This window comes from Rhipicephalus sanguineus, chromosome 3, assembly GCF_013339695.2.
Source record: "Rhipicephalus sanguineus isolate Rsan-2018 chromosome 3, BIME_Rsan_1.4, whole genome shotgun sequence".
Taxonomy (NCBI): domain Eukaryota; kingdom Metazoa; phylum Arthropoda; class Arachnida; order Ixodida; family Ixodidae; genus Rhipicephalus; species Rhipicephalus sanguineus.
In genome coordinates, this window is record NC_051178.1 from 52690962 (window position 1) to 52706819 (window position 15858).

Genomic DNA, 15858 nt, shown 5'->3' on the forward strand with positions numbered 1-15858 from the left:
TTTCTGCGCGCCGATCAAGCACAAAGGACGAATGAAAAGAAAAGACACAAGTCCAGTGCGAACTAACAACTGCCACAGCTCGAACCTTGCAACGCGCTGCTCAAACACAAAGAAGGACGCGCGAAAAAAGCGCACCGGCATATACAGGACGAGCGCGAACTATCGCAGTTGTTACTTCAACTAGCACCTACTTTGGCTTCTCTAGCTAACAGCTCATTCCTTTCGCAAACGCGGCCGCTGCAGCTAAGCAAAGTGACCTTCGTGTGGTCTATAGCTTCAACGCTAACTGTGCGGTGACAGCATAAGACGTACAAAACTTCCCCTCAGCAGATAAGCGCGCGACCACGGTCGACTACGCCTTGAGTCTCAAAGTAGAAATGGGAGGCGCACATCCTAACTCCGGCGAAACACTAGACAGTTTAAGAATTGGAGATCCAAGAAATTTGCGAGACGCCAGGGCGCATGCAAGCCACTCTCGAACTCTTGCGCTCGTGTTGTCTCAAGACCCTGCAGCCTCCTCCTTTCGGCGGCGAACAAAACAAGAGAGCGCGTGACCCAAAGAGAAGAAAATAAAGACAGCGCTTGCAGTGGCACATGAAGCCACAGCTCGCGTTCCCTGCTGGCGTCGATTCTGGTCACTAAAATTAAACTTCATTTGGGTATAGTTGGTACATATTCCGGAGGCTAAAATTACACCGCAAAGCACTCCGTTGTCCTTCTTACTGCTTCTTTACTTCACTGTCTATGCACCCATCTAAATATTACCACGCGCGCTTCTTTTGCTATGTTTATGGAAGTGCTCCGTTACACGTATAATCACTGTCTTGCGCAAACCGCGCCCGAATGTCTGAGAACCTTCCATATTATTTCAGAATGTTCTTATAGGCTTGAGCGCGCAAACGCGAACAGTTGAGTTCATTTAGGAACAAATGCGGCCACCAGCGATAAGGCTTGAATGTTCGATGCTGCATGTGTAAATGCCGACACGCCTTACCGCAGATCAGGTTATCAGATCGCCGTTATCAGCATACAGCGTGTATCGCTTCCATACAGTTTGACGTTCTGTTTCCCGGCCACAAGTTCGGCCAAATAAAGAGTTTCTTCCTGGACACGCCGACTGCTGCCTTCGTCGAAGTCACGACCCCGTGACATCTTGTGGAGGTGCTGCTCGTTAATGTTCCGGACGCCCCCGTGAAGCCGTGAACCCAGCCCACGTCGCGAAGAAGACAGGGACACTATCACGGACAGTCGAGCCAGCCGCAGGCAAAGGACTACCCCCACAACACGGACCCCTACAGGACAAGGTTAAATCCACGGTGACGAAGACAATAAGCAGGATGACGGGCGTAGTGTCCCTTGCAGGAATAGTGATGCCACAAGCTATGAGCTACGCAGCCGCAACCCGCCCTATCGCTCCCCCTCCGCCAGGCGCACCACTGCCGCAATGCCGCCGCCACCATCGACGCCATACCGCCTGCCGGCCGCCCAGCAAAACACGTCGAGGTAAACCGACGTTTGGCGCGCCCCAGTCAACCACCCGCTCTGCTACCACTGCGGGGAAGCCGGCCACCCCCAAGACCGCTGCCAGTACCGATAGATGGGGCTATGCGGTTTCGTCGTCAACGCGCCGTGTCCACAGCGGGGTGAGCGACCTCACGACATCACTGACTACCTCGCAGGAGCGCAGTGCACACCCAGACTACCTTCCCGATCGCCGTCGCCAGCCTGCTACATGTCACCGCAGCCCCGCCAATACACCGGTCCTACTCAGAGCCGTTCCGCAAGCCCGTATCCGGAATCCTTAGGGCAGCAACCGTTGGAGGTGCGGTTCCTGTACGACGAAATACCGAAGATCCTCCGCCGCTGACGATGACGCCGCGATGAAATTTTCAGAACACGACGCAAACCAGACTGAACCTTGACGACGAAACTTCGTGGCCCGAAGAAGACCTGACGACGCAACGCGGAAGCAGCGGTAGAAACCGACGCAACCGTGATCTGATGCCACGACCGAACCGCAACGCAAGACGACCAACTAGCGACCTCGACGATCTTGTCGACGGTCACGGCGTCACAGCTCTCCTCAATACCGGAGCCCACCATTCTGTGATCAGTGGACCATTCGCCACGAAGTTGAAGAAAGTGAAGGTCGCCTGGGAAGGCCCCGAAATTCTGACCGCTGGAGGACACCTAGTTATGTCGGCGGGAATCCGCATAGCGAGAGTCACTATTACAACAGGATTTATCCCGCGATCTCCGTAGTGCTAGAGCTTTGCTCGAGAGACGTCATTCTTGGTATGGACTTCCTAAGCTTACATGGTGCAGTCATCGACCTGAGATCCAAGTCGATAACACTATCCACAGAGAAAGCATTGCCACCGCACACACCGCCAGGAATGCACGCCTTGAATGTGCTGGAAGACCATGTCACCCTCCCCCCTCGCACGAGCGTGATCATTTCCGTCAGCACTCAAAAATCAGCAAACCTGAAGGCTTTCTTGAAGGAGACCAGCACTTATTGATCAACAGCAAGATTTGCGACGCAAGAGGAATTGCAGAGCTGCGTGCAGGGAAAGCAACAGTGGTGCTCACGAATTTCAGCAACCAGTACAAGCACGTGAACAAAGGCACGACGATTGCCTACATCGAAGAAATTGTGCAAGTCACCAGTGCTTTCGCGCTCACCCATTCCATCGAATCTACGCCGACGAACCGAGTTCCTCAACCAGCTTTCGACGCCAATCCGAGCCTTCCGAAGCATAAGCAAGAACAGCTCAAAACCCTGGTCCTGCAATAGAAGGACTGTTTTCGTCGTCGTGAAGAATTCTGCAGACTCCAGTCGTAAACACCTCATCATACCAGAGGACAGCGCCAGTGCACTCCGCCAGAGCCCGTAAAGAGTTTCGACGGGAGAACGTGAGGCCATAAAGAAACAAGTCGACGAAATGCTACGCGACGACATAATCCAACCTTCCAAGAGTCCGTGGGCGTCACTCGTGGCGTTAGTGAAGAAGGACGAAACCTTACGCTTCTGCGTCGGTTATCGCTGCCTGAACAAAATCACGAAGAAGGACGTCTACCTGATAGACGACACCGTTGATCGACTTTACAAGGCGAGGTACTTTTCGTCGATGACCTCAAGACCGGCTACTGGCAAATCGCAGTCGACGAAAGAAACTGAGAGAAGACTGCCTTTATAAAACCAGATGGTCTCTTCGAGTCCGAATTCATGCCATTTGGTCTTTGCTGTGCGCCTGCGACGTTCCAGTGCGCTATGGACACCGTGATGGCTGGACTGAAGTGGCAGACGTGCCTTGTGTACTTGGATGACATTGTTGTTTTTGCCTCATACATCGACGAACACCTCCGACGCCTTGAAGCTGTACTTCAAGCCAGCAAGACCTCCGGACTCACCCTTAGGCAAGAACAGTACCGCTTCGCGTACGAAGAGTACCGCGAAGAGTACAGCTTCGCGTTCTTGTCATTTGCTAGTCTGCAGTTCGCCCGGACCCGCGGAAAACAGCTGTCATTGCTGCCTTTCCACCGCCCACCGACAAGAAGGCCGTACGCCGATTTCTAGGCTTGTACACCTATTGCAGACGTTTCGTCAAGAAATTTTCACAGATTCCCTAGCCTCTGTCGCAAATCACGATGACAGACGTCGAATTCGGGTGGGAAAAGGCGCACGTACAAGCATTTCAAGAATTGAAACGACGCCTGCAGACGCCTCCAATACGCCGACGTGAACTCAGGGAAAACCTTTTTCGGCAATACTTCGGGCCATACAAGGTGCTTCAACGTCTCGGCACTCTAGACTACGAGGTCATCCCGGACGGAATTACGAACTCCCAGCGACGCCGCGCGCGACCCGATGTCGTCCACATCTTGCGCCTTAAGCCGGTTTCTAGCCGTTAGCGCGCCTGTGGACTCCACTTTTTATTTGCTATTGTAATTTAGTTGTGTATGTACTTGTTTTCCTCCCTTCTATGTTCTGTCACACGCATCAGGACGATGCTTTTTTCAGAGGGAGGGGGGCAATCCATGCGCGCTTCTTTTGCTTGGTTTATGTGCTCCGTTACACGTATAGTCACTGTCTTGCGCAAATCGCGCCCGTATGTCTGAGAACCTTCCAGATTATTTCAGAATCTTCTTATAGGCTTGAGCGTGCAAACGCGAACAATTGAGTCTACTCTGGAACTAACGCGGTCACCAGCGATAAGGCTCGAGTGTTCCATGCCGCGTGTATAAATACCGACACGCCTTACCGCAGAGCAGATTATCGATGGCCGACGCTCTGTTCGCCGCTATGAGTATACAGCGCGTATCGCCGCCTTACAGTATGGCTGTCGGTTTTCTGGCTGCAAGTTCGGCCAAATAAAGAGTTTCATCTTGGACACACCGACTGCTGTCTTCGTCGACGTCAGACAATGTGATCTCATGTGTTCGCCTATCTAATACACTATCATCCATGTTACACGTTTTGGTTTAGAGCTATTGTTCTGTGTGCATGTGCGGTAAGCTTGCCTTGGGCTCATATATATGCATATGAAAGAAAAATTCGGCAGATCCCACGCACTGTGGGAATCTATGTAATGCGAAGCAGCCAGCAAAGAGCTGCATACGTCGCCTTGTTTGCCCTTGAGCCAAATGAAATCATTCATGCCATGGAATCTAGTCCACCATATATCACATGTTTGCCATGCACGCATGCATGCACAATCTAGTGTACACCACGCCAATGAAACGCATATTCTGGTATATAAATGCATGACCTGTCGTGTATGTTCTTCACGCACTCGTGTCATGCCATACCAATTTTGGTATATATCACGTTAAGAAAGCGGCCGGAAGCGCACCATGATATTGGCATGTAAATCATACCGTACATGACACGCATAACATGATTCACATGTTAAGACCTCCCATTTATGTTCGTCATACAGTCACATCGCGCAATACCAATTTTGGTGTATATCAAAGGAGCGAAATGGCCGCGAATGCACCATGAGCGTGGCATGTAAGTCATGACATACATGGCATGCATGTCAGTTTTCATGTTACCACCTGTTATTCATATTCCTCATACAGTCACATCGCGCAATACCAATTTCGGTGGATATCAATCTAGCGAAACGGCCACGACAGCGCCATGAGCATGGCATGTAAATCATCTCGTACATTTCATGCATGTCGTGATTGTCATGTTACCACCTTTCATTTACGTTCTTCATACAATGGCGTCGCGCAATACCAATTTTGGTGTATACCAAGCTAGCGAAACGGCCAGGAATGCACAATGAGCGCGGCATGTAAATCATGACATACATAACCTGCATGTCATGATTTCCATGTTACCACCTCTCATTTACGTTCGTCATGCAGCCGCGTCGCGCTATACCAATTTTGGTGCATGTCAAGCAAGCGAAACGGCACGAGTGCGTCATGAGCATGACATGTAAATCATGCCGTGCATGTCATGCATGTCATGATATTAATGTTACCACGTCTCATTTACCTTCGTCATACAGTCGCTTCGCGCAACACCAATTTTAGTGTACGTCGAGCTAGCGAAGCGGCCGCGAATGCATCATGAGCGTGGCAATTAAATCATGACATAAATGGCATGCATGTCATGGTTTTCATCTTACCAACTGGCATTCATGTTCTTGATACAGTCACATCGCGCAATACCAATTTTGGTGTATATCAATCTACTGAAACGGCCACTAGCGCATCATGAGCGTGGCAAGTAAATCAGGTCGTACATGACTTGCATGTCATGATTTTCATGCTACCACGTCGCACTTACGTTCGTCATACTGTCGTGTCGCGTAACACCAATTTTGGTGTATATCACGCAAGCGAAACGGATGCGAATGCACCATGAGTGTGGCATGTAAATCATGACATACATGTCATGGATGTCATGGTTTTCACGCTACCACCTGTTATTCATGTTCTTCATAAAGTCACATCGCACAGTACCAATTTTAGTGTATATCAATCTAGCGAAACGGCCGCAAGTGCGCCATGAGCGTGGCATGTAAATCATGTCATACATGACATGCATATCATGATGTTTATGTTACCACGTGTCAGTTATGTTCGTCATACAGAAATGTCTCGTCATACCAGTTTTCGTACGTATCCCTCCATTTAAACGGCCGCGAGCGCCCCGAGACCATGTCATGTAAATCATGCTGCACATGGCATGCGCGTCATGATTTGCATGTTAGGACCTGTCATTATGTTCGTCATGAACTCTTGTCACGCCGTACCAATTTTGGTATATATGAAATTAACGGAACGGCCGCAAGAGCCCAAAGGCCGTTGAATGTAGATCATGCTGTTCATGACATGCGTGTCATGATTTTCATGATATGTCATTTATGTTCGTGATAAGGCCATGTTATGACACACCAATTATGGTATACATTCGATTAACGAAACGGCCAGGAGAGCACAACAAAGTCGTAGGCGGCTAGATAGATAGTATAGGGCGTTATACTCTAGTGAGCTTTCAACTTTTCGCCTTAATGTACACGCTAAAGAAATTATTTCTACAGAAAACGCAAGCCCACCTTGAGCAAGATGTTTGGTTTTGGGACGCTAAATGAGACCATGAGGCGATGCGACCATATTTCTCTATGATGCGACGCAGTAGCACGTTGGCTTTCTTTGGCTTTCGCGTTCGTTGGCTTTCGTTGGGCATGCTACCGACCTCGCGTCGTCGAGCGCGAAGAGGAACGCTACGAGCGTCGCGTCTTCCCTCTAGCCTTGCCGCTATTTCTCACAGGGCGAGAGGGGAACGCGGTCGCTCTTGGCGCGCTTTCTCTTTCGTTCGGGAGCGGACACTCTCCTTACATTTCACCGATCACAAAGCGGTGATAATGAAGGGACCACGTAAACCAACAGTACAATAAAAATTTGATGTTTAATATATACACAGTGTTTTACACTCTTTATATGATGTACTGGGCGAATTTCACGGAACAGTTTCGCGGAAGATTCCCTCCGGAGCTTCGCCCCACTCATCATCATTCACCCCGTGGATATGCTGTGATTTTTCGTTTCTGGCTTTGTTGTATATACATACATATACGTATACAGGGCATGACGGCAACGGCAAATATCCGCCGAGACTTTCCATATAATTTCTATCGCAATAAAACGTTCATTAGAAAAACAAAGGAGGAATGCAGGAACCGCCCCTTACGGGGACGGCACCTACAAAGTGGGAATCCCTGGTACCCGTCGGGACGTCATTCACGTCGGCTGCTGCCTGGGCTTTTCGAACCAATGCGTTTTGGGCCTGAAGGTCAGAACAGCATAGCAAGGTCGCCTCCCACTCTCCTACTCGCGAGGGGCCTGTTGGATCATCAAAAACTTCTGCGTCATGTAGCTAGCCTATCGACTATTGAAACGCTGTGACTGTCAGAGAATCCCCGCAACCCGCCGTATAGTCTGGGCTCCTGCTCACATTTATCTAAGCGTACTTTCATTAGTTAACCAAAGCAACGACCTTCGTAGCCTTGGCTTCAGGAGTAGCCACAGCGCGGCGCTGTATAGGAATTCATGTAATATAGCAGCTGAAAACAGTGCCCGGAAGAGCGGGCGTATGCAATGCACTACAATTTTTCGCATTGTATGGTGTGCAATCCACAAGGCGATACCTTTATACTTCCAATAAAAAGCCTTCATTTAGCCATATATATCTCAGCTTCATATGGCACCTTGTCGCCATTGTATTTCTCTAGTGCGCGCTAAGGTATTTTGTGTTCTTCGTTAAAAATGTAGTTGCCATTACTCTAGTTGCCTTATAGTGTCGCTTTTGCACTGATATATCTACGCAGCTAGTGACTGCCATCCAGCACTGCGCTTTATAAGTGCCCTATGTAGAAGTATTGAAGCCGGAAGCACATGTTCGGAGATCACGAAACACCTGTTTTTTTTTGCACTATAGGAAAGGCACGTGTGACGAGCCGTTGGCTTAGCGGTGCGGAAGTGAGTGAAAACATCTCGCGTGTTCCTTTCAGCAGCCGGGCTATGATTGGAGCAGTTTCCGGTTATTGTTGGAGCTGTGCAATACCACGTGTGAATTTCTATGTCGTAAACTGTGCTAATAGCTATATGAACTCTCACCTGGAACGACGTTTGTCGGTTTTCCGGTGCGACCATGGTTGAGAGACCAGGGGAACGGATTGGCAGCGTACAGTGTGTGAATTAAGTGATCCTAGATATGTTTACATAGTCTATTCTGTCGCCAGTAAAATGTGAATGTGTGCTGCACACAGGTTAACTGGAATCTTCATAGTGCTGATGGAACAAGGGGAAGCGGGTCAAATGATCTGTGGTCTGCAGTCACCTTATTGTAGGCGGAAAATCGTCGACGGATTCAGCTTCCCTTCGTACACTCCTGCGGTTCTTCCGCCGGCCTACCACAGTTCGTAAACTGGAAAAGTACGGAACAAGCACCCGATGCTTAGCGCAAGCCGCAGGGGACCACGCATTTTCGAACATTTACTACACAAGTAGTGCCTTTTCCAGTTGACAGCACTACCCGTATAAGCGAAGGTGCTTCACGCTGTTTTTGCGTTACGTGAAAGCTCTCAAGTGCGAGGCTGGCACGTAATATTTGCTCAAGCAATAGTGCAGCCCGAGAACATCCACAAAGGGAAGCACACTACGGCACACAAAGCTTCGCGCAACTGCTCGTACATTGTTAATTGCAACACCGTTCGGCAATCGTAGGTTTTAATTGGGGCCCATCGCACGTTGCCAAAGGCTACAACACATTTCTGGCGCAAATGTCAGGAAAAGTGATATGAATGCGTGGAAACCTCGATGGCTACGGCGTATTCTTGAACGTTTACTCTGGCCTGTTGCACAGATGACCGCTTCAAAACACTGCGTCGCACGCACGTCCTTTCTTGTGTCACATCGAAAACATTATCACTTCGGTGTAAGTAGCGTTTCGCCTCCATCGAAGTGCGACCGTCGTGGCCGGGTACGAAACCGGTCAGCAGACGAGCATGGCAACCACGGTACCATCGAGGCGGAGGAGACGAGGTGTTGCATCTGTGAGAATGGCGAAAAGCTTTGGCCCTTTATATCTATGTGATCGCTTAATTAAATATACCGGAATTACGGGCACATAGAAGTCGGGATAGACTTGGGGCGTCCCATGCAGCAGGCTTCTCTAAGTTGCAACTAAATCTACGGAGAACTATTACCGCGTGGAAGAGAGGTTAAATATATTACAGCAAAAATAACAATTTTGCGCCCTTTGTTAACATCAGACAGACTCCCTACGTATTATGCACAATTCGACTGCTGAGTCAAATGAATAATTTCCAATACTCACCAATTATATAGTCATACTCATTTTTCAATATCACCGAGTTATACAGCACCTTGTCCGGTAATTCGAAAAACACTACGACTGTGACCACGTCTAAAAGTGTCAGCAAGATATTCTGAAAGAATGCCATGATATTTGCTCTTCTTGTGTGCATACGCGATTACCTAGCCGAACAAGGGCAGTCAGTGCTTTATATTTATACACAAAACGCGAGGCAGGTGCTGTCCGTGATCCTGTGATTGCACTGTTTTGCCATTTTTCTAAACGCATGCCACCTACCTCTTCCCCATCCATATCAACATTTTTTAACGAAAACGCGGCCTGTAAGCTTGCATGACAGATCGCTCTAATTATTTCACTAAATCTTTCGCTCTGAACCTTTAACAGCTTTCACCCATTCTTGCGTTATACTTGCCATGCACCACGTTTACACTAACTCTGAATATACAGTTGAAACCCGCAATAACGAAATCGGCGGGGAAAGCACAAAATTTCTCTCTTGCGGGAATTTCGTTGGCGCGAGAATGCGGCAGAAAAGACATGAAATTTACAAGAAACACGACCCATTTCCAAAAGTTAGTTTGCTTTGGCCGGCCTTACCATGCAACAATTTCATGCCTCTAGATCGGGAATCTCGTTTGCCACGGCACAAAGTTCGCCCCATGCATTAGTCAGTGACGGCGGCACTGCGCTTTCACCAGTACCGTCATCAAGTGTACCTACAGGCGAACGTTCTTCCGGCTTCGCTGGATCAGCGCGGATCAACGCAGAATCGTGGACAGCGGGCTGCACGCAACGCCGAATTCTGCGGCGATGTCCTTTTAATTGCGAATGCATTTCTTAGTCGGGCTATGTAAGTCATCCGGCGTTGTCCGCGCGCCTCTCCGCTCTCACTCCCTCTCCCATAGCAACAGTTATCTTGCAGAGACAGTTATCGTGCACTCCACACCCAATTTCCATTTTCATTTCCTTCTTCCTTTTAAGAATCACCTCCCCCGTTATCCTCGCCCCTAGCAACCGGAGGAGGTGGTGCGGGCGGAGTAGCGGAGTGTGGAGAGGAGGAGCGCGCTCTGGCGTGTGAGGGCGCTCGCATCGTGGGATCTCGGCGGAGCTCCCGCGTGTGTGGAGAGAGTGTAGGAGAGGGTAGGTGCAGTGCTTCACTGCTCCTTCTCTCGCCGTTCGCTCTCTCTCCTCCCTGCGCCACCGCCTCAATGCAGTGCGTTTGAAAACAAGTTTGTAGCGTTTGTGCTGCCTTGGCACAGCCTGAAAACAGCGCGTTCTAAACGCGTTTGTGCTGCATTCAAGGCGGTGGCAACATCCCTGAGGTGATTACGAACGCACGTAGGAAGCGTTCGTTGAAAGAGGCGCCCAAAAGGGAGGCACTTGAGCGCGTCGATTTGTCCAGCTTTACGCCATTAAAATTGCTACGCCGTGTACTCTCGGCGCAGGAAATGCGTTCGCATTTCCTCACGATTCCCTTCGGGGACGTGGGGGCATTTTTTTCTGCCCTTTTCGAACTCACTGATGATTGCAGCCTCATCTTCCACCGTGATGAACTTCCGCTTTTTTGTTGGAGGCGGAATCCTCGCAGGCAGCGAAATCGGACGAAGCAGTCGCAACACACAGTTCACGTTGCACCAAGCGACCAAGGAAACGCTCGAAAAATGGCTCCACACAGGCGACCATGTGCGCGCAAAGCCGACAAAGCCATGCACAGAGCCAAGTCAACGAAGGAAACTCCATGAGGAATGTGGGTTTGGCTACGTAGCCCGCGATAACGAGCACGTGCTTCCGCAAGCTATCATCATCATCATCATTGTCGCCAGCTTTATGTATTTTTTTGTAAACAATGATGGCGGCAGCTTCTCAAGTGCGCTGTAACGATAGATTTGCACAATTTAAGTGTAGCATGAATGCATTTCAGCAGTTTTCAAATGTAGTTAACGTTGCAAGAGTAGATTATTTGCGCACTCGTGTTTCAAAATTTTCGTTATTGAAGGACTGCGGTACGAATATTTTTCGGAGTCGCGTGTAACGAAGTGGATTGACTCCTATGGCCGTTCGCCAGTGCTCCGAAAATATTTCGTTGCGGTGAGAATTTCGTTCCCTCGGGATTTCGTTTTCGCGGGTTTCGACTCTACGCCTAAGACAAACTAGTTGCCACATTTGCCGCAGGAGTCTCTTAGAAACTGCGTTCTCTGTCCACGCACTATACGTGTCGTCAAATACGGTGTAATTAAAAAGAACTTCGAGAAATTGGTTTCATTTGTCGCTGTAGACGTATATTTTCTAACAAAGCGAGAAACATTGGTAACTAAGCATGAGTAATCACAGAAAGACATCCGAGTAGAAACTGTTATCTTTTTCAGGAGGTAAATACACGCTTTACACTAGACGTAAAGAATCCCGTATATAGACTTTTCGGAGCAGATATCTGTCTGATGCTCTGCATTACCTTATGTGTCATAACTTCATCGTAAAATCAATAGAGCGAACCCGAGCGATTTCTTGAATACTTATCTAAAATTAAGATATTGTCATATTGAAGAGTGCGACTAGCAGCCTATATTCACTTAATATATTCTGTACTTAATTAGGCGAGTGCGCTAAGCTGTCATACTTTAATGCATTAGTTGCCTCAGCAAATACAGTTATGTTCTGGAGTGTTCTTGGTACTTGGTAAATGCCCGAGGTGAATGCCTACGCTGCATAGTGTTACGTAGGTGATGAAAAGTGTAATTTTGCAAACAGTGCCGGGGCTTACTCGCAAATCTGTTGTCTAAGGCATAATTCACGTCTACTATAACTCTACAGTTCTTTTTTCGCGAAGAGCTTACCCCGGAACATGTGTCAGCTCCCGCAATTACCGAATTAATAAATATCTCACAAGGTCTCCGGTATCGGGTTATTTGCTGGCTGAAGGATCGTTCAGTCGACTACGTTACGCTGATAATGGAGCATAACGCAGTACTCAAAAGGCACTTCACCGTACCAAGCACGCGCACGAAACCAGAAACAACCATGGAAATGTAGGTGCTAAGAGAGGTTAACAAAGAAAGTTGTGACGCTGACTACTCCGGAAAATTGTTGCTTCAGGCACCGCCACATGTGCATTGTGCAGTCAGACAGAACAGCGAACAACTGACACCTCTGTAGGCTACTAATTTAGTGATGGACATTAATCACGTGAGAATAACGGACAAGAGGCATCCGTACACTCTAAGCGTGGTAACTGATAAATGCTATTTTGTGTACTAATAGTAAGGGTTACCAAGTTGGAATTTGTGCCCTCGAAGCTAATGTAACCCTTTCTTTATAGGTGCACAACATCACATTTATCGGTTACCACGTTAAGAGTGTAAGGAGAGGAGCGATGGAACGCAGCGCTGGTGACCACGGCTGGAATGGATGTTCAGAACGGTTGCTGATCGGGCGAGTTGGTCATCCATGAACGTAGCGTGTATTAGCGCGGCACATAAAAGAAAGGGACAGGACACAGACGTACAGATAGGTAGGCGCTAAACTTCCAGCTGTTTATTTCATGCCAATCACACCCATTTTATACATCCGCGAGAAAGCACAACTCATCTCGCACGTGTTCTTAAACCAAGGAAGGTCATCTCCTTTTCCGAGAGGGAAATCGATGATGAGCTTACACACAAGTGTCCTAATTCTTTTATAGCTTCGGCTTCTGTTATCTCCCGTGTGAGCCGATCCCTAGACCTACCGATAACGATGCAGCTATACAGATCAGGGGAGCACCCACAGCCTTTGCAGTGTGCCGCCAGGTACCTTCCCGCCGTAAGCTTATTTCTCGCGTTATAGCAGTGCTCGCGCAATCTGTCATTCAGACACCGTTTTGTCTGCCCAACATAGTACATCCCGCAGGATAAAGAAAACTTGTAGATGCCACAGGATACACAATCAACGAATCTAACGTGGTGTTTGTGATAAGAAACACCACGTTAAGTGATAAGAAACACCCCAGCTTGTGATAAGAAACACCACGTTAGATTCGTTGATTGTGTATCCTGTGTCATCTACAAGTTTTCTTTATCCTGCGGGATGTACTATATTGGGCAGACAAAACGGTGTCTGAATGACAGATTGTGCTAGCACTGCTATAACGCGAGAAATAAGCTTACGGCGGGAGGGTTCCTGGCAGCACACTGCAAAGGCTGTGGTTGCTCCCCTGATCTGTATAGCTGCATTGTTATCGGTAGGCCTAGGGATCGGCTCACACGGGAGATAAAAGAAGCCGAAGCTATAAAAGAATTAGGACGCTTGTGTGTAAGCTCGTCATCGATTTCCTTCTCGGAAAAGGAGATGACTTTCCGTGGTTTAAGAACACGTGCAAGATGAGTTGTGCTTTCTCGCGGATATATAAAATGGGTGTGATTGGCATGAAATAAACAGTTGGAAGTTTAGCGCCTACCTATCTCCACGTCTGTGTCCTGTCCCTTTCTTTTATGTGCCGCGTTAATGCACGCTACGTTCATGGAATGGATGGTCCGAGCGTGCTGGGAGTCGCGTGGGGCAGTTGTGGTGACGTGCGGCTGAGCACTACAGATTGCTTATGAGACGGTGGTTGTCGAGGCGTTTGAATTACCGCTTGTCGACGCTGACGTTTACGTTCGGCTTCTCAAGCCTTCCTCTGCTCCGTAGCGGTGGCGCTGCCACTGCCACTAGCGAGTGTTCATAGAGCCGTGCGAAGGAGAGTGCGACGGGAGTGAGCCCGCGCCGCTATATATACGAGCGCACAGCTGTGGCGGAGAGAGAGAAACGGGAGCGGAGAAACAAAGCGGAGGTAGCGCTCACGTCCCCTCCTCCACCCCACCTCATCCCACTTCCTCGCGCTCACGTGAGGAGAAGAGGGAGAGTTGGCGCATGAGCAGTAGGGGTACGGACGCCGCAGAACGGACACTGCCCCGAGCATAAGATACTTTCGCATATAAAAATGCGTTTAAAATTGAAATCATTTGTGCAGCACCCCTTCAAAATAGTCTCCCTTGCAACATTTACACAGCTTCCAACGCTTCTTGAGGTCTTGCAAGCAGTTGACAAACGCTTCTTTTGTCAGGGCTGTCAGCTCCTCCGTCGTAGAGTCTTGAATGGCATCCACGTTCCCTATCCAGTCACCTTTTAGGGCTCTCTTCACACGAGGAAACAGGAAAAAAAAACTCATCGGGAGAGGTGAGGCGAATATGGCGGATGGGGAAGTACAGTAATGCTGTGCTTGGCGAGAAATTTTGTCACACTGAGAGCAGTGTGCGATCTTGTGTTATCTTGGAAAAGGCGCCGTTGTCCAGATGCCCATAAGTCAGAGCGACGGCGTCGCAGTGCATCACGCATGCGTTAGACCACGCGCATATAAACTCCTGATTCACCGTCTGTATTTGTTCCACAAACTCGTGGTGTATGACACCTGTGGCATCGAAAAAAACTTTCTGCATCGTTTTGCTTTGGTCTTGTGTCGCTGCACCTTTCTCGACGCCGGAGACTTTGTAGACCGCCATTCGGCGCTCTGCCTCTTTGTTTGAGGATCGTATTGAAAACACCATGTTTCGTCTTCAGCAATGATGCTGTCGAGGAATGCAGAATCTTTCGCTGCCTCGGAGAGCAAATCAGCGCTCACTGCTGCCCGCGTGTCCTCCTGGTCCTTTGTAAGGCCGTGCGGCACAAGTCTGACATTCAAATTTGCAAATCTCAACGTTCCCTTTGCTACTCATTCCTTCCCATTCTATGCAAACTGTATTGTGGGCGTTCATTAGACACATCTACTCTCTTCTCACATGTTCATCATCATGGGCGTTCGTCGTCTTCATCGGTGGTGCGAACTCGGCTGGATTGTGAGATTTGTGTCTCGGGTGTGGTCGCTTCACCGTGCCTTCGGGGCCTGATAAAGGTCGCGTTAGCCGTTGCGTCGCAAGTGGTGGAAGCTGCTCAGCGATCTTCCTTCTTCTCTCAACCTGTTCTACCTCCTGGAGCTCCGCTCAGGCCACCGTGTGTACCAGGTGTCCGGTAACATGCCTCAGGACAAGCCAACCGACGCACCTGCATCTACCTCCACGGCCCCGACTACCGCGGCCTATCCACCCTGAATTATCAGTGGGCATCAGCGTGATCCCCCATGTTCGCCGGACTTCAAGGTGAAGATGCGGAGGATTGGTTGGACTACTACGACCGAGTGAGTTCAACAAACAACTGGGATGATCCGGCCAACCTTCGCCGTGTTTCTTTCTACCTCACGGACGTATCGAAAACGTGGTATTTCAATCACAAAATTGATTTCGCGGACTGGACCCATTTCAAGCAACAGCTTCACCAAATTTTCGGCAGTTCGTTCTGCCCTCGCAAAGACCTTGGACGCTCGCAAGCAACTTGGCGAATCCTACACCTCACACATTATGTGCTTGCTCTTTGTCGCCGTTTGAACACCTCCATGACCGAATCGGAAAGAGTTTGCCGTCTACTGAAAGGCATCGGCACTATCGCCT

The 15858-nt window shown here is 49.0% G+C and overlaps 1 protein-coding gene across 1 annotated transcript in view; it reads right to left on the reverse strand.

Annotated features, from left to right (window-relative positions):
* LOC119385467 (4-pyridoxate dehydrogenase-like) overlaps positions 1–15421 on the reverse strand; it is a 106539-nt gene extending 91118 nt beyond the window's left edge. The window contains exons 1-2 of the mRNA XM_049413998.1: positions 15416–15421; positions 14384–14513 (exon numbers count right to left, since the gene is read on the reverse strand). Of these exons, the coding sequence (XP_049269955.1) occupies positions 14384–14513; positions 15416–15421 (136 nt within the window). The remainder of the gene's footprint in view (positions 1–14383; positions 14514–15415) is intronic.
* Between the last annotated feature and the right edge of the window lie 437 nt (positions 15422–15858).